This window comes from Saprolegnia parasitica, assembly GCF_000151545.1.
Source record: "Saprolegnia parasitica CBS 223.65 unplaced genomic scaffold supercont2.10, whole genome shotgun sequence".
Classification (NCBI taxonomy): Eukaryota; Oomycota; class Saprolegniomycetes; order Saprolegniales; family Saprolegniaceae; genus Saprolegnia; species Saprolegnia parasitica.
The window spans coordinates 263,588-284,752 of NW_012156404.1; the positions used below are offsets into that span (position 1 = coordinate 263,588).

Genomic DNA, 21,165 nt, shown 5'->3' on the forward strand with positions numbered 1-21,165 from the left:
ACTACGCGTGCATGGCCCCGAGCGTGGCCTGCGTGAGCGCGCTCTTGACGGCGGCGGCGCACACGCTGGCGCGCAACGAAGGCGGGAGCTCCCCGCTGCACGTAGCGTGCTACGCGGGCAGCACCGAGTGCATGGAGCTGCTCCTCACCGCGTCCGCGACGCTCGACAGCGATGGCAAGTACAACTTTCACGGCGTCGACGACCGCGACAAGAGCGGGCGCACGCCGCTCCACGTGGCGTGCTTGCATGGCCACGCCGACTGCGCCTTGTACCTCATGGCGGCTCAAGCCCAGGTCAATTTGGCCGACGCAAGCGGGTTCACGCCGCTGCACTATGTGTGCGATCGGCTCGAGAGGCAACCCGAGATGCTGCATGTCATTGAGCAGCTCCTCGCGTACGGCGCCGACATGGGCGACCGGACAACGAGCGCCGCCCAGCAGTCGCTCGTGCTGGACCGCATCTCGGACCGCCGGCTTCGGCGCGAAGTGGAAGTGCTCTACCTTCGGCGGCAAGTGAGTCTCCAGGAAAAAACGACGACGGCGCTGCGCAGCGACCTGCGCTTGCAAGCCGAGAGCTACAACGCGCAACTGGCGACGGTCCAAGCGACGGCGACGGCCACGGCGGCGGCGTGTCATGCGCAGCTCGCACAGCAGGCGCGGCAGCTCGACCACGTACTGCGGCAACTGGCCTCGGTCCTGCAAGTGCTCCAAACGACAGCGTCGCCGTCCGTCGGCGGCACGCCGCAAGTGGTCGCGTTGCCCGTCCATGACAAGGATGACAGCTTGGACGAGACCGAGAAGGCGCAGGAAGCCGGCTTGGCGCGGGATCTGGGGAAAAAGTACCTCCGCCTCAAGCAGTACGCCACGGCCGTCGCGTACCTCGAGTCCTCCATGGCGCTCTACAAGCTGCCAGGCGTTGCCCGCCTGCTGCAGCACGCGAGAGCGCTGCGGGACGCGAGCAGCGGCGGTGCGACCTCGTCCAGCATGCCGCCCTCCACAACGCAGCTTGTGGCGCTGTATCGGGAGCGCTTTGCAGCGCTGGGCGCGCCCGACCACGCGCTGCAGGCACTGGAGAGCGAAGTGGTTGCCCTTGCGTCCATGGCGCCGGGCTCGACCGAGTACGAAGCCACGAAAAACTGGCTCGACTGGCTTTTGTTGCTACCGTGGACCGAGGTACGTGCTTTGCTTTTGCCGCTGGAGGGGCCTCAAGCCGAACGTAGGCGTCGATGCCGCAGAGCAAGGCTGTCTTTGCCCATGTGTCGACGCTCCAAGCCGACGATGCACGGCGCCACGCGGCGTGCGTCATTCAACGCGCCTTCCGCGATCGCTGGGCCGTGGTGTTCTGGCGCCGTGACGCAGCGGCCGTCACGCTCCAAGCACACGTGCGCGGGTTCCTCGTGCGCCGGGCGCTCACCGAGTCCGACACGGAGAGTTCGCGCAGCGAGTCGGAGAAGAGCGAGCTCGTAGGTGACAACAATCCGGTCGAGATGGACGTGCCAAAACCCAAAACGGAGGCCGCCAAGGTCGATGATGTCGTTGATGTCACCTCGATCGTCGATCCCCAACTGCACCGCGGACGCGTCAAGCACGGACGAGTCGTCCGTGGCGTGCGCCTGCGCCATGCGTCCAAAGACAACCACGCCTGCGTCCTCCAGTGGCTCACGACGGACGCCTCCAACCAGGCACAGCACTACATTTGGTGTCGATGGGCGCCGCGGACCACGCTGAGAGCGCGTTGAAAGGCCCGTACGACGACGACGAGGACGCAGCCCGCGAGTTTGACCGGCACTTTCGCTCCAAGACCGGGCGCACGTGGGGTTCCGACAAGGTGGCAACACCCGAGCAGGCCGCATGGCTCGTCGAGTACTGAGAAGAATGAATGAGTCTTGTAGTCGAAGGTAGGGTAGTATTACTACTTGCATAACACGCACATATGAAAGCGATGCTGTTCTACGACGACGAGTTGACATTGATGGTGGAGAATTCGCCTTCGTCGTCGTCGCCATAGCCCGGGCGCAGCATCTGCTTGGACGTGTCTTCGTCCGCATCGGCCGTCGCGTCGCTACAGGACGCATAAGCCCGATGGAAGAATGCGACGACGGACTCGAAGTCGGACGTGTCCGGGTGCAGGTGCGTCAAGAAGGGAACCCAGTACTTGGCGTCAAACTGCAGAATGGGCATGCGCGCCACGGGCTGCACCATTTGGTCCATCTCGATCTCTTCGGCGGGCGTGAGTTGCTTGATCTTGAGCCAGCGCAGCATCGGAACCGTGGACCCACCGCCAATAAAGAGCGTCGCCAGCACCACGACCATGGTGGTCGCAATGATTTCCTATCGTTTCCTTGGTACGCGGTCGATACATTGATACAAATGCGTACGCTGCGCTTCTCGTTGGGCCAGTCGAGTGCGAGCGCAAAGCAGAGCGCGCCTCGAAAGCCGCTGAACCAAATCATGACTTGCTGGTTCTGGGGCACGCGGCGCTCGGCGGGGCGGCGCTGGTTGATGAGGTATGAGAGCGGAAACACAAACATCGCACGTCCGACAAGACACGCGATGAGACTCCAAATGATAAACTTGAGGTGGTAGCCAACTTGAAGCGCAAAGACCGCGAGGCCCAAGTCTAGAGCGTCCTCTCATGAGCCATTTGCGCAGCCGTAGGATTTCGTGTTACTCAAAAAGACGGTCGTCTCGGCCACGTACGAGATGGCGTTGAACATGTGGCCGCAGCTACAATAGTGCACCATGGCTCCTCGACCTTTCGTACTATCCAAGAGGCGCGTACACTTTTTTGCCTTCGTCGCTCAGGTTGTTGCTCGTGTAGTGCTTCATGGTGATGCCCGTGAAGAGGATCGCGACGACGCCCGACAAGTCGCAGATGCACGCGGCGAGAAACGGAAGGTACGAAAACATAATATAGACGCCCATCTAATATCGCCACATCCATGAGAGCTTGGAATCATTGTGGGTCGTCTACCTCGTGGTACAAGCAGCCTTTGAAGTCAAAGTGCTTGAAGAGCAGCGCCGAGAGGACGCCAAAGAGGATCCCAATGAGCGTCGAGCCGGCAAAGATCAGGATGAAGTCGAGCACAGCGATCGGGAGGTAGCTCGACTCGTACACGTTGCCGATAAATTTGGAAAACGTTCCAAAAAGCACGATGGCGACGGCGTCATTGAGCGAGCTCTCGCCAAACACCAAGTAGAAGAGTGACGGGTCCTGTACAAGAGATAGAATCACCCGCCTCAACGCAGTTTTGCAACGTACAACGCGGAGTTCTTGAAATATGGCCAAGACCGACACCGTGTCCTACAGAGTCGCGTTGATATCCCATCTCGGATGGCGAGGAAGTGGTACCGTCGCGCTAATGAGTGCGCCAAACGAAAGCGCTTCCGCGAGCGAGAGCTTGAGGCTCACATCGGCTTGGCCCATGCCGTACATGATGCTGCCGACCGTGATGCTCGAGATGGTTGTGCCCGCGACAGCGTACGCGACGATGGGCACAATGTTGTCGAAAAAGTACCGGCGCTTCATAATATAGCCTAATTGCGTATGGAGTCGCATGCTAGATATGGATAGGACACGTGGACGCACCTGAGTTAAAGATGATGGGCGGCAAGAGCGCAATGAAGAACGTGTTCGGGTCAAAGATCATGAGCTGCATTGGCCATGAGATGTCCAGCGACTAAGATGGAAGAGCGAACCGAGTGCGTAATTGAGTTTTGTAGACGTAGCAGAGGACGCCGCCGGCGACGCCGACGAGGATCGTGGCTACCATGCGGCCATAAGATCGTATAGTGTGTCACGTGGGTACGTACCGCCGGCTTCGGGCAGAAAATGCCAGTGCAAATGGTGGCCGACGTAGTTGCTCACGACGATCGAGGCCATGAGCAACATGAGGAAGATCGAGAAGAAGACCGAGAGCTGGTACTCGTTGCTCATGCCATAGTAGTGCTCGACCTCGGCGTTGCCGGCCGTGAGCTCGCTCATGCTTCCGACGTGGCCTTTGGAGATCTGGCAGTTGGAAAACTGCTCGTAGTCCGGATAAACGTATCGTCCGGTTACAAGGCGCCGTCGGTTTCACTGAAAAGCCGGAACCGACAGGGTCGTGGTTGCTCCTTCCGCTTCGCAATACAAGCAGCTTCGGTGTGTCTTCCACGCAGATGCAGTGCGATGCAGAGAGCGAGCTGGTGTCGTCATGGCGCGATCCCTGCCCACCACTCGACCTGCAGCGACGTGATGGCAGGATGTAGCGGGTACGAGGGAGGAGCACAACGCCACTAAGAACTGGGAGCCCATGGGTATATTATACGAGGACGACTGTTCCCTCGTCGCAGTCGTCGAGTCTATGGCGTAGTGTACAGAGTAGCAGAGAGGTGGTGCTCGTCAAAAATGGCGCGAGATCGTCGATTAGAGCAGTGACAAAAGCGTATCGGCGGTCAAGCGCTTTCTCGGATCCTTCTCCAAGAGCCCGCGCACGATGGCTTTGGTTTCTTTTGAGACAAGGTACCACTGCGCGACGGGAAAGTCGACGTCCTTGGAGAGAATCGCGGCCTGGATTTCGTCCTCCGAGAGCGAGCCCCGAGGGTCGAACGGATGCACGCCCGTGATCATGATGTACAGAATGCACCCCAGCGCCCACATGTCCATGGCGGCAACGACGGGCGCCGACTCGGCGGCGAGCATCTCGGGCGACCAGTACGACTTGGTGCCCGAGAGCGGCGCCGACGCCAAGCGCATGGCTCGCTGCAGCGGCATGGAGCTCGTGTGCGGGTCGGGAATTGTGGCCGAGCCAAAGTCGATGAGCTTGACGCGACCGTCGTCGTCGGTGAGCATGATGTTGTCGGGCTTCAGATCGCAGTGGACCATGCCGTGGGCGTGGATAAACGCCAAGGCCGACGCGATCTGCGAAAGCACGCGCTTGGCCTCCTACGGATCCAATGTTCGTCACTCAAAACGGCAGAGAAGAAGCTTGCAGCCAACCACTTCGTCGAGCCGTCGCCGGTGCTGCATGTAGTCGAAGAGCGTCGATCCGTGCACGTACTCGATGACGAGGTAGTGGAAGCCGTCGTGTGTGTAGTGGTTCTTCATGCGAACGATATGTTCGTGGCCGCCGGCCATCGCGACGCAGCCCAGAGCCGTCTTTTCGCGCACCGCCTCTTCGAGCGAGTCGGCGCTCATCTATGAGGTCCATACATTGCTGCCGAGGTGGATTTGCATGCATGGGCAAACCTTGACGGCCGCGATCGACTGGTTCTGCTTCTCGACGCACTGCAGCACCATGCCAAAGGCCCCAGCACCCAGCGTCGTGGTCATTGCAAGGTCATAGTCGTCTTCAAACACGCGGCCAAGTGTCACGGGCGCGTCGTTCCGGGCCTCGGTCGAAGTCAGCAGGAGCGAGGCCGAGCTCACGAGGAGGCCCATGGCCAGGACATGATGCCGACACAAGCTTGGGTGGATAGCGAATGGCCCACGCGGCGCTGGAAGGGCAGCTGATCGCAGCAAGGCGCGCGTCGCAGCAGAACGGACTGCCATCTTCAAAAATGCGCGTCAGTCCCTCGATGGGCGTTTTGCCAGGTGGTTGCCATGAGGATATGTACAGGAAACGCATCCGCATAACTTGGTTTATCCGCATAAATACTTCGAACTTCGATATGAACTCGGTATTTGTATGAATGGCCGTTGCGAAGGGAAGTTGCAGTTGGCCTTCGACTGGAAATTTGGCGCGACGAGACAAAATACAGGCGAGACAGTGTCCTGCTTCTGCAGGCCACCGCGTCGAGTGGCGGACCACAAACCTTGAACGACAAACAGTAGTGACAAGTGCGGCAGATGGCCTTGCGAAGCTCATCGGTCGCCAACGACACACAGCAATACCCTACTTTGCACTCGTTTTGTGGCATGTCTTGGACGCGCAAGTACATGTAACGTCGAGCATGCAAGGCAGCACACTCCAGAGATTGCGCGTTAGAAACGGGGACATGATTGCAAACGGTGCAAGGGGGCGCGGGTCCTATTCATGGCATTGTATTCATGGTTCCTATTGCTCATGCGTTGACCCCACAACGCAGAAGGCTTCTCTCGAAATTTCCGCACACTAGGCCACGTACGTCGTGTGTTCTATACAGCAAATCAGCTAGGATATACCGAAAGATCGGATTCGTATTACATTCATCACAGCAATCAATAGCGGCAAGTGTACGCTTACCGAAGACCAGCTTTCATTCTGGCTTTCATTAGCAATTTAGCACGCTGTTAGGTGCATTGTATGTCTTCGTCTCTGCACTTCTCGTTCCCTTGTCAATCCAAACAAATCATTTGGCTTCTACGACGTGTTTTATCCTCCAAACTTCGAAAGCAACACTCATCTGCAGCACAACTGCCGGTTACGATACCGGTAGTACGAGTTACTCTACATAGAATGTCATCGGCGAATATGTCGATCAAATTCCGCTTCCAAATGGCGGGTCGCTCGGTGAGTCAGCGCACTTGGTCATTTGTAGTAACCACATTCGAAATGAGTGTTTGATTTGGGGTTGTTTGAGCACTCGAACCGGAGTCCATAAGGGCGAAGGTGCCGTCGTTTGCTTGTTGGCGTATTAATTAACGTTATATATTGTATTATTAAATTAAGCATTTCTCTCGGCAAAGACATCTAACGGTGACGTAGATTAGCTTGCTCGACTCAACAAACTGTCCTCTATCGCTCTGCGAAATATGATGGAGGTCATTTTCAAACACAGTTCGGTCCTCCACGACGTGTGCAATCGCCTCGGTGGCGTTTAATGCTGCTTGTAATTGGTCAATTGTTTTTGGGATATAGCCAATCAGATCAGTAGAGTGTATTCATCACATTCAAATGGCAATAGACTGCAGTAGCTTTTCCAGTTGTTTTTGCTTGCGCCCAAGCACGTCGTCCGAGATCTCTAGTTGCGTATGTGCGTCCTGGCTCGCGGTGATGGCGTTGCGGACAACGCGCACCGCGCCATGCATGTCGTTTTTGGACCGCACCAGAAACTATCAAGCCTTCAAAATACCATTCTCTCAGTGTTCTGTACCTTGGAAAAGGCAAAGGTGGCTTCAAAGCTCAGACCGTCCTGGTCTAAGGCCTACGCAATTGCCGATACTCGTCATTCTCAGGACAACGTTCTCCTCGTAGACTCAATAATACAGGGCGTACATGTCGGTAGAAGGACTCTGCCTTGTCGTCGCAGCCGTCGACAACTTCGGCGTACATGCCTCGCGCCACCTATTGCATTGTCCATAGCACTCCAATGGGTTCGGCCAAGGGGTATACAAGGGCATTGACAGTGAGAGCGGGGTCAGTCGCTGCTGTTTCGTAGAGCACCGTCGGTGAGCAGTCGAGGACGCGGCCGATTGCGACGGCACAGCTCGTGACGACTTGTACATTCAAGGCCGAGAGGCGCAGTATGTGCTGAAAGAGCTAGTGAAAAAGTGTCAAATGCCATGGCGACAACTCAAAGTATGGTACGTTTTCAAGGACATTTTCGTCCACGCGACGGTGGTGCACGTCGTAGGAAGACCGTGTCATGTTGAGGCACTTGACGTGGCACAAGCGCTCGACGAGCGTCACGTTGTCCTTGTCGCTAGCATACGCTTTCTCCAGCATCACTTCGGCTTCGAGCGTGCGCTAGATAAGGCATGAGCTACGTCCAAAGGATCTTTATAACGCTACTCCGCGGCGTTGTAAAAAGTCGCCGTAGGCCGACAACGCGTCCGTCGCACCACCGTCCAACTCAATCGCGCGCTGGTACAACTATAAAAGTCAAGGAACACTGAACATCGATGCTGATCGACCTCGTCGGCCTGGACCGCGTCGTCGAGGTCCAAGTCGCTGACCCTCGCAGCGTCCAAGGCGGCGGCCAAGTGCGACTTGTCGAGCTGCAGCGCCATGCAAAAGCACTCGCGGGCCTGTAAAACTCGTGTGAGCGTGTGCTGCAGAGCAGTTTGTACTTCGTGGAAGAGGTGCAAGTCCCGCCAAAAGAGATGACCATACTACCAATATCAAACGTACTAGTACTCGAGAAGCGAGCAAGATGGACGTACGCGATGCCACGTATCGCTGTCGTTGGGGTTGGCCGCCAGCGATCGCTTGTAAAAGGCCTGAGCGCGCTCTGCGTCGTGGCGCACCAAGGCGAGAAAGGATGCGAATTGCGCGCAGTTGACTGCGTGCGTCGGCTGGAGGGCGACGGCGCGCTCGTACTGCACCTCGGCGGCCTAGACTGCGCTTGAGAGATGCCCATGTGTGGCGACATCGCACGTCATTGTCACGCTTGATAGAGTGCAGAAATGCCGCGTAGTTGCCAACACTATCGCAGACCTTGCGGAAGCCACGTTTTGGACCAAAGCACTGTACATATCGGGGCTCGTGGGCGAGGCGTCAACAGCTTCGAGGTACATTTGCTCGGCCAGCGCGAGCCGGCGCTGCTGAACGAGCCAGCTCGCGTACTTGCAGAGGACAGTACCATGACGCGGGTAGCGCTCGATCGCGGCTTCGTAGGCTCTACCCTCCACGTATATCAGCAGCAAATCTACGCGTATAGCGTCGTCGTCGTACTGGTCGATGCGAAGAGGAGATGCGGGACGACACTTGTGCAGGAGCATGGCGTAGTTGCCCATGGCGAGAGCCTGCGTTGGGTCGACGGCCAAGACACGTTCGTAGAGAGCACACGCCATCTCGTCGTCGCCTTCAAAGTGCTCGAGAAAAATGCGTACGCCGCTGCGGTCAAAAGCATTAGCGTTCACATCCTCGTCGTAATAATATTACCAAGCGTCCGTAGGCACGGCACAAGGTGGATCTGGAAGGTGTGGCCAAGATCTGCGTGACGATGGGCACAAGCTTCCATCGAAGCATGAAACATCTCGCGGGCATCGCCACGTTGCCAGCGACGAGGAGCAATTGTGCATACCTAGGCCAACAGACGTTGATCCTATGCCCGCCCTCGAAGCGACAAGAGACCGAGAGAGGTGGACGCACGACGGTCGTTTCTCAACACGCAGACGATACTTGTCGAGGATCGTGGCAGCAACGGCCGTCGCTGCCATCGGTGTGCGCGGTGGCGTCGCTGGCGGTCGACGCATGCGTGATGTAACCGGCGCGCCTTTTTGTGGCAATAGGGTTGGGGCTGCAATCCGATTCAGGTTGCGTACTGAACGCCCAGCTCGCCTGTGCATCCTGGTCTTCAGCATGTATGAGACGCATCCTTGGCATGCATGCATCGCGCTACCAAACGAGAAGCAGCGGGCAACAGAGCGAGAAGATGTCATTGGGGTTCCAGTCATAGTACGTTGGTATTTTGAGTTTCGCGCTCGATTTTCAGAGCACCGACGAGGCGGCAGCCGAGCGACATGGCACTTGGGCCATCTCTGCGATGGTGCAGCGCAGACAACTTGTACGTGCCAGAAGCCTGCCAGTGCACGGGACCGCGGGCATCCGGACGACGCGATCTTTCCGTGGTTTATCCGGTACCTCGGCGCCGGTTCGCCACAACCGTTTTCGCCATGGCAACGACGTACCAGGTACGCTTGCCGCCCATGCACCGCCGTGCTCACACCGCGGAGTAGACACCGGACTCGAAGAAGGAGGAGTTCCGCAAGTACCTCGAGAAGAGCGGGGTCATCGACTCGTTGACCAAGGTGCTCGTCGGGCTCTACGAAGAGTCGGAGAAGCCGCCGAATGCTGTCGATTACATCAAGCGCTTCATGGGCGCACCGACGGGCGTCGACGTCGAGGCCATGCGCCTCGAAAATGAAGAGCTCAAGAAGAAGAACGCCGAGCTGCAGAAGACGATCGAGGAGCTCAACAAGCGCCTCACCGCCGAGGAAGAGGAAGAAGAAGAGTAAGCACAAAAGATGTTTCATGATGATGAGGATGATGTTTACGCCGACGTCTTGCACTGCGCGAGGAGCTCGGCAATGTTGGTCTCGAGCGACGTCTTCTGCCGTTCCAGGTACTGCTTGCGAGCCTGCAGACGTTCGTGAGAGATTGCGACGAAGATGGCGAATATCCACCTCGAGGGCCGCGACTTGGTCGTCCATCTTGGCCGCGTTCGTCGTGAGGCGCGCGACGTTCTCTTCGGTCGTCATCTCCAAGAACATCTTGCCGATCGAGGCGTACGTGTGCGTGCCCGACGGAAGCGCGCTCAGCTCTTCCTTCGTCAGCTGGATGCGCTTCTTCTCGCGCGAGAACGCGCCGAGCTTGGCCTCGATCTACACGCTGCTCTGAGCACCTCGTTTGGAACGGACGAGGTCGCGTGCCGTCTCGAGCTCACGGTGCAGCGTCTGGAATTGCGGCTGGAGCTCCTGAAGCTCCTTCTGCACCGACGCAGGCAGCGGCGCGTTCTCTTGCTTCGGGCGCTTGGCGGGTGCCGCACCGCCGTTCGCCAACGCCATGGTCGCGACGGCATCATCGTTCTTGCCCAACTGCCGCTGGGCGTTGGCCAAGCGCAAAAGACCTATGGTGCGTTCATGAGCTGTCGTCGCCCATGCGCGAGAGTGGCGGACCCTTCTTAAAGCTCGGGTTCAAGCGCACGCACTCCTTGGCGTCCTGCTCGGCCTTTTCCCACTGGTTGATCGCGCCGTACGCAGCACTAGAAGAGGCGATACCGTGAGCCTGCTACGTTGGTTGTCATGCCGTGATAGCACCTGCGGTTCGAGTAGTAGATGTGGTTGCCCGGCGCGAGGCGAATGGCCTACGCACATCATGTCAGCCACGCGTGTGTGGCATGATGACGACGCACCTCCGAGTAGTGCACGATGGCCTGGTCATAGTTCTTAGCGTTGAACTCTTCGTTCCCCAAGCTACGCAGGTGCATGAGCCTCGGCGAACGTCCATCGACGCGCGTACTTCTTCTCCTGCTCCGCGACCTCCGACATTCTGCTTTTCACAACGAGTGGCATTCCATCGGTGGCCTGGTGTTCCGGATAATTGTGATGTATCCGTCGTCGATGCCGTGAACCCGTTCTCATAGCTGCCACTGGATATGGCAGATGCCACATTCAAGCTCTTGGAAGAGGCGCTGGAGCCTCAAGACGTGGCATGTGCCGTATTCGGACAGCATAAATATAGCGATGACGAAGAAGAAGGTCGTCGCCAACGACGTCCGCGAGACCATTTACGCCGACGTGCTCCACGGCATGAAGTTCTCCAAGAGTCCGTACGGCCTCTTCAAGCAGATAGCCGAGAGGTACGGGCTCGCGTCCAAGACGATTCGGCGCATCTGGCTGCGCGGCCAAGAGAGTGACGGCGTCGTCGCCCACCGTGTCCGAGGCAACAAGGGCCGCGGCCGTACGGACGCGCAGCTTCAAGATATCAACGCCAAGCTCAACGAGATCCCGCATATCGAAGACAAGGATTTGCGCTCGATCGCCAAGGCCGTGGAGATCCCGCTGAGCACGCTGCACAAGTACATGGTGCAGGGTGTTGTTAAACCCAAGGGTCACACGCACTCACGCCCAAAGCGCCCGCCCGCTGTGCCCTCCGAGCAAACGACGTCGATAGAGGCAATGGCACCCGAGCCGACGGCAATGCCATTCGAGCCCGTCGACTTGGACGAGCGGCTCCCATCGCTCATGGCGCCGCCGCCCGACTTTCACACCTCCGACATTGAGGTCCTCCAAGAAGAAAACGACCGCCTTCGGCGCGACAACTACGAGCTAGTCCATGCACAACGTGCGCTAATCGCACTCCAGGCTGAGAACGAGACGCTGAAGGCTCGAAATTTGCAGCTCACGCATGCGCTCCGCGACCTCTCGGCGCGCGTTCAGCTAGAAACTATTTAACTTACTCATTCCACTTCCTTCACTGGTGATACTAAGCGCGCACTACTACGTAGTATCCCGACGTGTAGCTGGATGTGCACTGCGTATGCGTTGCGCTGCTCCATTGCGCCAGAAGCAGTCTCAACTGGAAAGCAAGAAACTGGGGTGTATTTGGCTAGATACGTCTAAATCTGGTAGTTGCCACGATTAGTAGTTTGCTTCGTAGCTCAAGCCGTACGCCTCGAACGCTGGCTGGACGTAGCGTTTCGTGACCTCCTACAAGTGTTCTATCACTGTGCCAAGTTTGAGCGCTTTGATTTTGAAATGTATTTTGGGCTACCATGCATCCTCGATTTGGCACAGTGCCTTTAAAAATGGCTAAAAGTCATTATTTATGGCGCCTACCACAAAGAAACATTTTGCTCCTGCTGTACCCTTCGAACCACCTCAAACGCTCCGTTGGAGCCTTCAGCGATCTCCAGAGTGTAGTCCTATCGCGATGCCAAATGTGAGCGACTGCACGTTTGATCATTACTGAACTATTCTGTGCGTACCATCGGTGAGCCAAACTGTGGCGATGGGATTGATCTAAATGCCATATCGGTGCACGCGCCAAGCAAGACAGCAAGATTACAAAACGTTTCTCCAGTGCCTTGGGTGGGAGCTGGCTGTGCCTCAAGTGGAAAGCCGGTAGTTTATGGAACAGTGGGGAGATATTCGTTTGTCCGGCACAGAGAGCGCATCAAACGCGATAGTGAAATACTGGTACACTAGAAAGACCATGCAGTACACGTTGTTGCGTCGCTATCCATCATAAAGGGTCGAACGTTAGGAAGTCGAATTCTGTCATGAGCACAAGATACCATCAAGGCGTGCATCATGCACAGAAACGATTGTGGTGACATTATTCACAGACTTCACGACGCGAAGAGATGGATTCGGAAGAAAATGGCGGCGATGGCAAAGCCGAGAAAGCTCATGACCCCGCCGACCAAGATCGGGAGGGCGTAGCCCATGGACGACGTCACCAGGACGGACGCGAGTACAAAACTGAGGAATTGACCAGCGCACATGGCCGAGTTGATGGCGCCAGCGTAGATACCAACGTCTTCGTCGACACCAATGACGTGGCAAATGGTCGGAAGGTACAGAGCAAGAAGCGTGTTTTGCGTAAAGCTGCAGCCGACAACGATCGCGACATCGAGGAAAATAACCTTGGAGATCGATAACACGATGAGCAGCGACTGCGGAAAGAGTGATGCGACAAGAATGCGCTGCACACCATACGTGCGCACAAGCGCCGGCAGCGCGGCCAAATAGACAAGACTCACCACGTTGTATATGGTATCGGTGACGCCACCCGCGAGCGCGACGCCGTCGTTGAACGCGGTCTGTCCAGCGCTGCATGGAGGGTTTCCGTCGTGGCCGCACGTATCGGCACCAAACGCACTGCCATTCTTGACAACGAGGCCAAAAAACTGGCCCTTGGCGCCGTTATAGGCGAAGAAGCCGTACTGAACAAAGAGGAGGATGGCACAGTAGACACTGAGCACACGGGGGAGGCGCCGGATGCCGTCCCACACGGCAAAGAAAGCTGCCTTCGAGGTGCTTGTCGCCGACTCACTCCGCGGTGTCTCGTTGGCTGCAAACAAGACCAGGCCGATGGTCGCCGCCATGGCGGCAATGAGGACGCTTAAGAACGGCTTGACGCTCTCGTGCGCCGGGCCAAACGCGAGAATGTAGCCTGACACGAGAAACGAGCCCGCGATCGAGTACGCACTGCCAATTGCGGACGCCGTCACGAGGCGGTCGCCGGCGCAGTCGGCAATGAGCAACGTCAATGGCGTCTGCGTCAAGTTGAGCGCGACGTCCATCCAAATGTACGTAAGCACCACGACACGCGTGGTCCAGGCTCGCGATGGCTGTGCCGACGTGTCGAAGAGATGCGCTGGAGTATCGCCGAGGGCCTCGCCAATCTCGACGGCAAACATCATGACGAGCCAGCAGAGGCAGCTTAGGAGTGCTCCGAGGCAAAGGAATGGCCGCCGACGACCGAATGTCGAGGTGCAGTTGTCGCTCCAGACGCCGACAGTAGGCGCGAGAAGGAACCCAGAGATAGGCCCTACGAGCTGCACGAGTTGCACCGACGACGGCGAAAGAAGCACTTGGAGAAGCGGGCCAAGCGCCGCCCACTGGGCCGCCCACGCCGTGTTGAGCGCCAAGCGAGGGCTGCACACGGCCAAAAGGCGCAGCGTCGAGTACGTTGACAGAGGTGCGTCGGGCTTGGCGTCCACAAAGCTGTACGCCGGGGTCGTCATGCGCTCGGTCTCAATCATCGTGCACTGCGACGATGGCAAATGTTCGAGATACGGCGGATTTCTCTGCCCCAGTCTCCAGCCGTTTGGAACCCATGTGCCGCCTGGATCTCTCCAAACGCGCAAATGCTGCTGGCTCGAGCAGATGGAAGCTTATATGGTGCGCATACCAGCCCCACGTGAATGTTACCGCATTGCAAGGGAGGGAAGGAGGGTACGGTCCGCAACCGCGCAGGCTGTTCGCACACTTTAACTAACGAGGTGTTCCAGCTCTCTCTGCTACCTACAAGTGGTGCTACGGTTCTTGTGGCAGGCTGCGCTCTACTATCAATGGAAGCCACGTCACCTTCGTGTCGCAACGACGAGCAAGCAAAGGCGCAGCACGGACACGTCACGCCAGCACCAAACCCGCCGAAACACTGCCAAACCCCGAGCTACTATCCTATGAAGCATCTCGCTTGCAGCGCTCCTTGGGCCATTACTAATACCCCTGTCCAGCGTTTCTATTCTGTCGTATGTACAGAATTGTCTGCTATGGCGATGGCTCGCGAAGGCGTGACCATCAATCTCATACAAACGAAGAGAATGTCGGTCTTCTTTTGTTCAGGGGACTTCGTAAGGTCGTCCGTTCAATGTACGTCTCGTACGTTCAATGTACGGTCAAATCAAGCTGCGACGCAGGCGCGCGTGTACGGCGAACGTACGATTTCGACCTCGCGATGGCCACTCGCTAGTTTGCGTTTACCATGCTGGCCGTCTCGACGCGTCGGCTCCAGAAAGACCTGCAGAAGGCGCTGCGCAAGAATTGCGGCGAGCGCGAGCTCCACACGCTGCAACAGGTCCGACCTCGACGGCGTCGCCTTGATGGCTCATGCGCTGCGTAGCAAATCGGCTCGACGCTCCAGCGCGTCCAGCGCAACCAGAACGTGTGGAAGCATGCGACGCTCCGTGCGCACACGACCAACTCGACCGCCGCCGCGCGCCACCAGCTCAAGGACGCGCAGCCCATGTCCTTTGGCGCGTGGCTCGCCCAGCGTATTCCCAAGGGTACGACAAGATGCTGTGACGAGCGTGTGTGGTCATCGCCGCGCATGTAGGCTTCGAGCGCTTTTACCCCAAGGGTGCCAAGGGTCCGTCGGCCGGTGCGAAGCCGTCGTCTGGCGGCCCGAAGGAGGCACCAAAGGGCCCGTCGGGCAGCGGTGGTAGCGGCGGCGCGGGTGGCAAGAAGCCGCCGACTGGCGACAACAACGCGACCGACTCCCTCAAGTACACGATCCTGATCGCGCTCGCGCTCTTGCTCTTCCTCGAGGTCTCGTCGGGCGAACATCTCAAGGAGATGAACTGGCAAGAGTTCCGCAACCACTTTCTCGCGCAAGGCAAGGTCGACCACCTCGTGATTGTCAACAAGAGCTACGCCAAGGTCTTCTTGCGCCCGAACGCATCGAGCTCGTCCGCGCCGGCGAGCGGCATGCAGCAGTCATACGACCATTCGTCGACCGACGACCACCACGCCGGCGAGCTGCCATCGGGTGGCGCGTCCACGCCGCCGACCGCGCTGCCAGCGAGCTTCTACTTCAACATTGGCAGCATCGACAGCTTTGAGCGCCACATGGAACAGACGCAGGCATCGCTAGGCATTGCGCCGGAAGAGTACATCCCGATCCAGTACGCCAACGAGATGAACTGGAAGATGGAGTTGCTCAAGATGGCGCCGACGCTCCTCCTCATCGGTTTCCTCATGATGTCGATGCGCGGTATCGGCGGCGCTGGTGGCGGTGGCGGCATGGGTGGCATCTTCAAGGTCGGCAAGTCGCCCGCCAAGAAGATCACAAAGGAAGACATCAAGATCACGTTCAAGGACGTGGCCGGCGTCGACGAGGCGAAGAAGGAAATCATGGAATTTGTCGAATTCCTCAAAAACCAAAAAAGTTTACGGACCTTGGCGCCAAGATTCCCAAGGGCGCCTTGCTCGTCGGACCGCCGGGTACGGGTAAGACGATGCTGGCCAAGGCGACAGCCGGCGAGGCCTCGGTGCCGTTCTACTCGATCTCGGGTTCGGACTTTATCGAGATGTTTGTCGGTGTCGGCCCATCCCGCGTCCGCGATCTCTTCAAGGAAGCCCGGTATGTTTTTATCGTTTTCTGGATACGTATACGTGTGCTTATTCTCCAACTATTTCTAGTGCGAACGCGCCGTGCATTGTCTTTATCGATGAGATCGACGCCGTCGCCCGCGCCCGTAGCAACGGCAAGTTTGGCGGCGGCAACGACGAGCGTGAGAACACGCTCAACCAACTCCTCGTCGAGATGGACGGCTTCAACTCGAGCGAGGGCGTCGTGGTCCTCGCTGGCACGAACCGCGTCGACATTCTCGACAAGGCCATTCTGCGACCGGGTCGGTTCGATCGTCAAATCACGGTCGACAAGCCCGACATCAAGGTGCTTCGAACCATACATCACATCGTTTGAAGTGTGCTCATTTGATCTGCTGTGCATAGGGCCGCCGTGCGATCTTTAGCGTCCATCTGCAGTCGCTGCACCTCGACGGCACGGTCGAGGACTTTGCGCGGCGCATGGCGGCGCTCACGCCTGGCTTCTCCGGCGCCGACATTGCCAACATTTGCAATGAAGCGGCCATCGTCGCCGCCCGCCGCAACGGCGACTCGATCACTTTCAAGGACTTTGAGCAGGCGACGGACCGTGTCATCGGCGGCCTCGAGACGAACCGCCTCATGTCGCCCGAAGAGAAGAAGACGGTCGCGTACCACGAGGCGGGTCATGCGGTCACGGGCTGGTTCCTCGAGCACGCAGACCCGCTCCTCAAGGTGACGATCGTGCCTCGCGGCAAGGGCTCGCTCGGCTACGCGCAGTACCTCCCGAAGGAGGTGTCGCTCCACTCGAAGGAAGCGATTGAAGACATTATGTGCATGGCGCTGGGCGGTCGCGCGAGCGAGCACGTCAACTTTGACGGGCGCATTACGACGGGCGCGTCCGACGATCTTCGCCGCGTGACGCAGATGGCGTACTCGATGGTGCAGCTCTACGGTATGAACGACCGGATCGGGCAGCTCTCGTTCCCCAAGGACGACAATGGCGGGTACCCGGACCGCATGTACAGCGAGAAGACGGCCGAGGCGATGGACGAAGAGGCCAAGAAGATTGTCGACAAGATGTACGCGCGCACGATTTCGCTCTTGCAAGACAAGAAGGAGCTGCTGCACAAGCTCTCGGAAGAGCTCTTGGAGAACGAGACGATCAACCACGGCGACATTGTGCGCGTTCTGGGCCCGCGTCCGTTTGGCGGCAACAAGACGTACACGGAGTTTGTCGAAGAGTCGTGGGCCAACGCCGACTTGCACGAGAAGAACAAGCAGGCGGCCATTGACGCCGAGATCAAGGAAGTCATCGACGCGCTCGACGTCGAAGGCGATGACGCGCCGGCCAAGGACGCGTCGACGAAGGACGAGCCCAAGAAGACGGAATAGATTTGCAATGCCAAGTGACAGTGTAGGAGTAGAAGCGTATTCCAAACGATAGGAAGATGATGAGAAGCGCTTGGCTGGAGTTTACTACAAGACGTTGGTCCTATAGGTCGTGCACGTGGATGGTCTGGAAGAGAAACTCGGCCGTCGTCGCCTCCGAGTGCGCCAAGAGGTCGCAGACGTCGGCGTGGGATGCAGAGAGCACGCAGTGCCGGTCGACGCTGACGAGAATGCTACCCGGCAGCACTTCGCCGCTGAGCTCGATCACGCCGCTGCGTGGTCGCCCGTAGCTGTCGACGCCAATGGGTTCGAAGCCTGCGACGGTGGGCACGACAAACGACGACGGCGAATCCGGCTCGACGAGGACGAGGCCGCTCGGGCCCGGCGGCACGTGCAGGCGCACGAGTTGATACAAGTCGTCGTCGTGGCCCTCGTCGTCTTCGTCCGTGTCAAAGTACCCGGTCGTCGACTGGTACCGATAGAGGGTCCCGATGCGCCTGTCGATGCCTGGGTTGGACGGCCGCCGCACGACGACGGGCGACTCGGTCACGACAAGGTCCGACGGCTTTTGCCACGGAAAGCAGCGGGGCAGCCATTTGTTGGGGAAGGCGTCGTCGCACGGATCGGGCGGCGTCGAGAGCACGTGGCGCTGGTACTGCGAGTACGTGGGCGACGACCGCGACTGGGAGTGGCGGGTCCGGGGCGTGAGGCCATCGCGGTCGCTGCCTCGGCTTTGCAGGCAGCAGCGCAGGAACATTTCAAACAAATCACGGCCAAGCCAATCGCAGCGCGGCAAGCGACGGTTATTGGCCAATGAAACGCAGCAAAGTGACGATCTTGAACCGCCTTTGTGTTGAATTATTGAGCCCGTCGACGTATGGCGCAGAAAACACGATCGGTGGTGTAGCGTGGCTTTGGAGCGACCAGCTTGTAGAAAACATGGCGCGAGTGCCGGCATTTGCTGCCGCAGCGAGGACAGGCTGCCTCTGTCCCAATCCTAAACGGAGGGTACGTGGTGAATTTCGAGTTGCGTGAAGCATGATATGGTATATGAACTACATATACTGTTGTCTAATCCAACGCATCGTAATGACGGGCACTTTGTGGTGTGCGTGGAGCGGAGCATAATCAATTCTATAAACTTCAGTCTGTTGTGGTTACAGTCCCATCAAATACTTTCACCATTGCGCCGTGCATCGTAGCGCCCGACGAGGGTACTACTTGTAGCCGTTCCAGCTTGTACGGTATTGAATCTTGCACTCAATGCAACCGTTGCCACAGCACAGAGATACCGAATTTCTGCAGCACAAGTAGCCATCCGCCCATCCACCACATATCCGCATTGCCAGTCGTTGCCACAGCAAGCACAGACGCAAACAATCAGGTCGCTAGCCTTTAGCAAGTGTCCCGTCGGCTTGCCCGTGGGCTGGATACGCGCCGGAAACCCTAACCCTGCACGCGTTTTTCACCGCAAAACGCAAGCTTTTCGTTGTTGGTTGTAACGTTAGTAGATTAGGCATTATTAAAGAATAGTAAAGTGTACACAGAACGGCAAAGAGGGGGTGTTTACTGGTGCATGGTGACGTAGACGACAAGGAACGCGAGGAAGAGCATGTACCACAAATTGAACTCGGGGTACTCGTGCGGGTGGATCGACGGGCAGTGGATCTTGGGTGGCGCCGTGGCGGTCTCTTCATCAAAGCAGTCACGCTTGCCACCAATGTGCACCTTGGGTGTCACCTTGGGCAACTTGGTTTCCTTGCGCACCGGCTCCTCGACCTTGACGTCGTCTTTTACCTCATCGTCGTCATCCACCACCGTTGTCTTCTCGTCGACAACGACATGCGGTACAAATGGCATGCGCACGTGGGGCTTGGGCACATGGGCTTCCGGCGCCTCGGTGGCGTCAATGGTTTCGGGGAAGAGCATGCCCTTGAGTGAGTTGTGCAGCTCGTGGATCGCCTGCTGCGTCGCGGCGTGCTTGGCGCTGTGCTTGACGCGCGCCGGGCGCACATATGGCGCCGACGGCACAAACGGCGCAAAATGGCGCGGGCGGCTCGCGTGGTGCTTGGACATGTCGACGTGCGCAACCGGGTGCACCTCGTCGGCGAAATGAACGTGCTTCTTCTCGTCGTCGTCGGACGAAGACGACGATGACGACGTCTTCTTGGCCGCTGCCTTGGCTTCGGCTTCGACCTTGGCTTCGACCTTGGCTTCGACACTGGGCTCGACGGTCGTATGGTGGATGTGGTGGGTGTGGATGTGGTGGCGCTGCGGCAACGTCACACGGGCCATGGGCACCTTGGGCGTCACGACTTCGGGTGCTTCCTCGGGCTCAATCTTGGGGCTCGACGACGTGGATCGGCGCCGGCGCTTGGTCGTGCGGAGCGTCTCGAGGCGGTGGCGGAACGAGTCGAGTGCGAACGCCGCCTTGTCGCTGTCGTTCAAGTCAATGTCCTTGAGGTGCTGGAAAAGCGACCCGAGGGCTACGTCCTTGATCGTCTTGCAGTGCTTGGCGGGCGGCGACGACTTGGTGCTGCTGCTGCACTCGTCCACGTCGCTGTTGCCTTCGGACGACGTTGCGTCGGCGTCCATGGCCTTGAAGGTCACGGGGGCGTCCGTCGCATGCAGGGCGTCGTCGACGAAGATGAGCGGCCGGCTAATGGTAGACGAGCACATGTCGGCGCAAGATGGAAAATGATCCAACACCAACGATCGCCCACACGCGATCAAATGCGTTCTCCGGTCTTTGTCGTGCCCACAAAAACACGCTACGCGCTCGCGCGTCTCTTTACATTAGGTTGTGATCGGGACCGCTCCGGTTGCCACGTGGACCAGCTGGCTCGAACGGCCAAGTGCGTTCGAGGCGTATTGCGGTGCGTCGAGCAGATAAAGTCGGTCGCGAACGGCGGTCGACCGCCGAGCATCAATGCGTACTACGCTGCAGCAGCGAGGCATCGGCGCGGGCGTAAGCACGCGGATGACCGTCGTCGCGCGTGAGAAAGATACGCGCGCGTTCTCAGGCGTCGACACAGCGAAACCGGCTCTGGGGCACCAACTGGCGCCTCCGAACCATGGACCACAAAATATATGGCTCGGGTGATTCGGGCTTCAACCGGCCTCGAGGCCGTGCGTAATACCAGTGTTGTGGGGCCCGACGTCCAGAAAGCTAGCGCTTTGGACCGTAGCTTGGATGGCTCACACGTTCCAATCGAAGCTGGACATAGAGACACGCTGGAAACCAACACGTTGTTGAAAGGATGTGGTCGCAACAGTCGCGCGACGACACACCTTGCTGCATTTGGGTGCAGGTGATGACCGCCATCAGCTCCACCCCAATTGGTCCATTCCATGGCGCGTCATCGCCCACCACCAAGATCGGCGATCCTCATTCAATGGCCAGCGGTTGCTAGCAGGATCTATGCACGGCTCTCTTGCCGAATATGTGAGACGTGGGCGCAATGTTCCCGCGGCTTCTTCTCGTGTTCACGCAAGACGCCTGCGAGGCGCTGTGGCCGTGTCGGGATGTTGTCAGCTCGGTCTGGTCGTGTGGGCAAAAGGTGCGCACCACAAGCCAGCAACAAGGTGCTCGTC

General features: G+C 58.3%; 10 protein-coding genes across 10 annotated transcripts; 3 read left to right on the forward strand and 7 right to left on the reverse strand.

Annotated features, from left to right (window-relative positions):
* Nucleotides 1–1,907: 1,907 nt before the first annotated feature.
* On the reverse strand, nucleotides 1,908–4,001 carry SPRG_03902 (sodium/hydrogen exchanger 3). The gene is made up of 11 exons (XM_012342495.1): nucleotides 3,813–4,001; nucleotides 3,699–3,765; nucleotides 3,589–3,652; nucleotides 3,352–3,536; nucleotides 3,262–3,303; nucleotides 2,974–3,213; nucleotides 2,782–2,924; nucleotides 2,671–2,726; nucleotides 2,378–2,619; nucleotides 2,104–2,330; nucleotides 1,908–2,061 (listed from the first exon to the last, which is right to left on the reverse strand). Exons 3-11 carry the CDS (start codon nucleotides 3,647–3,649, stop codon nucleotides 1,950–1,952), a joined length of 1,308 nt encoding a protein of 435 aa, XP_012197885.1. The 5' UTR covers nucleotides 3,650–3,652; nucleotides 3,699–3,765; nucleotides 3,813–4,001; the 3' UTR covers nucleotides 1,908–1,949.
* A 280-nt stretch (nucleotides 4,002–4,281) lies between these two features.
* SPRG_03903 (serine/threonine protein kinase) lies at nucleotides 4,282–5,452 on the reverse strand. The gene is made up of 3 exons (XM_012342496.1): nucleotides 5,227–5,452; nucleotides 4,978–5,175; nucleotides 4,282–4,923 (listed from the first exon to the last, which is right to left on the reverse strand). Exons 1-3 carry the CDS (start codon nucleotides 5,416–5,418, stop codon nucleotides 4,405–4,407), a joined length of 909 nt encoding a protein of 302 aa, XP_012197886.1. The 5' UTR covers nucleotides 5,419–5,452; the 3' UTR covers nucleotides 4,282–4,404.
* A 1,369-nt stretch (nucleotides 5,453–6,821) lies between these two features.
* On the reverse strand, nucleotides 6,822–9,014 carry SPRG_03904 (hypothetical protein). The gene is made up of 14 exons (XM_012342497.1): nucleotides 8,975–9,014; nucleotides 8,783–8,924; nucleotides 8,573–8,734; nucleotides 8,372–8,518; nucleotides 8,276–8,324; nucleotides 8,062–8,232; nucleotides 7,969–8,010; nucleotides 7,813–7,926; nucleotides 7,691–7,771; nucleotides 7,487–7,645; nucleotides 7,292–7,438; nucleotides 7,175–7,243; nucleotides 7,053–7,103; nucleotides 6,822–7,011 (listed from the first exon to the last, which is right to left on the reverse strand). The coding sequence occupies exons 2-14, from the start codon at nucleotides 8,920–8,922 to the stop codon at nucleotides 6,850–6,852; spliced, it is 1,494 nt and encodes a 497-aa protein (XP_012197887.1). The 5' UTR covers nucleotides 8,923–8,924; nucleotides 8,975–9,014; the 3' UTR covers nucleotides 6,822–6,849.
* A 494-nt stretch (nucleotides 9,015–9,508) lies between these two features.
* Nucleotides 9,509–9,887, forward strand: SPRG_03905 (hypothetical protein). Its single transcript, XM_012342498.1, has 2 exons — nucleotides 9,509–9,534; nucleotides 9,580–9,887. The coding sequence occupies exons 1-2, from the start codon at nucleotides 9,517–9,519 to the stop codon at nucleotides 9,856–9,858; spliced, it is 297 nt and encodes a 98-aa protein (XP_012197888.1). The 5' UTR covers nucleotides 9,509–9,516; the 3' UTR covers nucleotides 9,859–9,887.
* SPRG_03906 (hypothetical protein) lies at nucleotides 9,853–10,906 on the reverse strand. The gene is made up of 7 exons (XM_012342499.1): nucleotides 10,862–10,906; nucleotides 10,755–10,815; nucleotides 10,660–10,706; nucleotides 10,519–10,604; nucleotides 10,273–10,469; nucleotides 10,027–10,224; nucleotides 9,853–9,980 (listed from the first exon to the last, which is right to left on the reverse strand). Exons 1-7 carry the CDS (start codon nucleotides 10,888–10,890, stop codon nucleotides 9,894–9,896), a joined length of 705 nt encoding a protein of 234 aa, XP_012197889.1. The 5' UTR covers nucleotides 10,891–10,906; the 3' UTR covers nucleotides 9,853–9,893.
* A 172-nt stretch (nucleotides 10,907–11,078) lies between these two features.
* Nucleotides 11,079–11,819, forward strand: SPRG_03907 (hypothetical protein). The gene has a single exon (XM_012342500.1). The coding sequence runs from the start codon at nucleotides 11,086–11,088 to the stop codon at nucleotides 11,794–11,796; it is 711 nt and encodes a 236-aa protein (XP_012197890.1). The 5' UTR covers nucleotides 11,079–11,085; the 3' UTR covers nucleotides 11,797–11,819.
* Nucleotides 11,820–12,610: 791 nt separating this feature from the next.
* SPRG_03908 (hypothetical protein) lies at nucleotides 12,611–14,159 on the reverse strand. Its single transcript, XM_012342501.1, has one exon. The coding sequence runs from the start codon at nucleotides 14,109–14,111 to the stop codon at nucleotides 12,693–12,695; it is 1,419 nt and encodes a 472-aa protein (XP_012197891.1). The 5' UTR covers nucleotides 14,112–14,159; the 3' UTR covers nucleotides 12,611–12,692.
* Nucleotides 14,160–14,836: 677 nt separating this feature from the next.
* SPRG_03909 (hypothetical protein) lies at nucleotides 14,837–17,574 on the forward strand (the record flags this gene model as incomplete). Its single annotated transcript, XM_012342502.1, has 6 exons — nucleotides 14,837–14,929; nucleotides 14,975–15,137; nucleotides 15,188–15,993; nucleotides 16,020–16,213; nucleotides 16,273–16,528; nucleotides 16,588–17,574. 6 exons carry the CDS (start codon nucleotides 14,837–14,839, stop codon nucleotides 17,572–17,574), a joined length of 2,499 nt encoding a protein of 832 aa, XP_012197892.1.
* Nucleotides 17,575–17,583: 9 nt separating this feature from the next.
* Nucleotides 17,584–18,374, reverse strand: SPRG_03910 (hypothetical protein). The gene has a single exon (XM_012342503.1). The coding sequence runs from the start codon at nucleotides 18,326–18,328 to the stop codon at nucleotides 17,675–17,677; it is 654 nt and encodes a 217-aa protein (XP_012197893.1). The 5' UTR covers nucleotides 18,329–18,374; the 3' UTR covers nucleotides 17,584–17,674.
* A 763-nt stretch (nucleotides 18,375–19,137) lies between these two features.
* Nucleotides 19,138–20,607, reverse strand: SPRG_03911 (hypothetical protein; the record flags this gene model as incomplete). Its single annotated transcript, XM_012342504.1, has 2 exons — nucleotides 20,386–20,607; nucleotides 19,138–20,230 (listed from the first exon to the last, which is right to left on the reverse strand). The coding sequence occupies exons 1-2, from the start codon at nucleotides 20,496–20,498 to the stop codon at nucleotides 19,138–19,140; spliced, it is 1,206 nt and encodes a 401-aa protein (XP_012197894.1). The 5' UTR covers nucleotides 20,499–20,607.
* Between the last annotated feature and the right edge of the window lie 558 nt (nucleotides 20,608–21,165).

Bases quoted from the DNA above. Each gene is read 5' to 3' on its own strand.
- SPRG_03902 (XM_012342495.1), bottom strand. From the start codon at position 3,649: ATGATCTTTGACCCGAACACGTTCTTCATTGCGCTCTTGCCGCCCATC. The intron at 3,214-3,261 runs GTACGTTGCAAA...TCTCTTGTACAG, and splicing joins TATTTCAAGAACTCCGCGTT to GACCCGTCACTCTTCTACTT. The intron at 2,727-2,781 runs GTACGCGCCTCT...GCACTATTGTAG, and splicing joins AGCGACGAAGGCAAAAAAGT to CTGCGGCCACATGTTCAACG.
- SPRG_03903 (XM_012342496.1), bottom strand. From the start codon at position 5,418: ATGGGCCTCCTCGTGAGCTCGGCCTCGCTCCTGCTGACTTCGACCGAG. The intron at 5,176-5,226 runs GTTTGCCCATGC...TGGACCTCATAG, and splicing joins AGTCGATCGCGGCCGTCAAG to ATGAGCGCCGACTCGCTCGA. The intron at 4,924-4,977 runs GTTGGCTGCAAG...TTGGATCCGTAG, and splicing joins GGCGACGGCTCGACGAAGTG to GAGGCCAAGCGCGTGCTTTC.
- SPRG_03904 (XM_012342497.1), bottom strand. From the start codon at position 8,922: ATGCACAATTGCTCCTCGTCGCTGGCAACGTGGCGATGCCCGCGAGAT. The intron at 8,233-8,275 runs GTGCGATGTCGC...AGCGCAGTCTAG, and splicing joins CTATCAAGCGTGACAATGAC to GCCGCCGAGGTGCAGTACGA. The intron at 7,012-7,052 runs GTACAGAACACT...AAGGCTTGATAG, and splicing joins CCACCTTTGCCTTTTCCAAG to TTTCTGGTGCGGTCCAAAAA.
- SPRG_03906 (XM_012342499.1), bottom strand. From the start codon at position 10,890: ATGTCGGAGGTCGCGGAGCAGGAGAAGAA. The intron at 10,707-10,754 runs GTGCGTCGTCAT...TGATGTGCGTAG, and splicing joins CCATCGTGCACTACTCGGAG to GCCATTCGCCTCGCGCCGGG. The intron at 10,470-10,518 runs GTCCGCCACTCT...AACGCACCATAG, and splicing joins GAACCCGAGCTTTAAGAAGG to GTCTTTTGCGCTTGGCCAAC.
- SPRG_03907 (XM_012342500.1), top strand. From the start codon at position 11,086: ATGACGAAGAAGAAGGTCGTCGCCAACGACGTCCGCGAGACCATTTAC.
- SPRG_03908 (XM_012342501.1), bottom strand. From the start codon at position 14,111: ATGATTGAGACCGAGCGCATGACGACCCCGGCGTACAGCTTTGTGGAC.
- SPRG_03910 (XM_012342503.1), bottom strand. From the start codon at position 18,328: ATGTTCCTGCGCTGCTGCCTGCAAAGCCGAGGCAGCGACCGCGATGGC.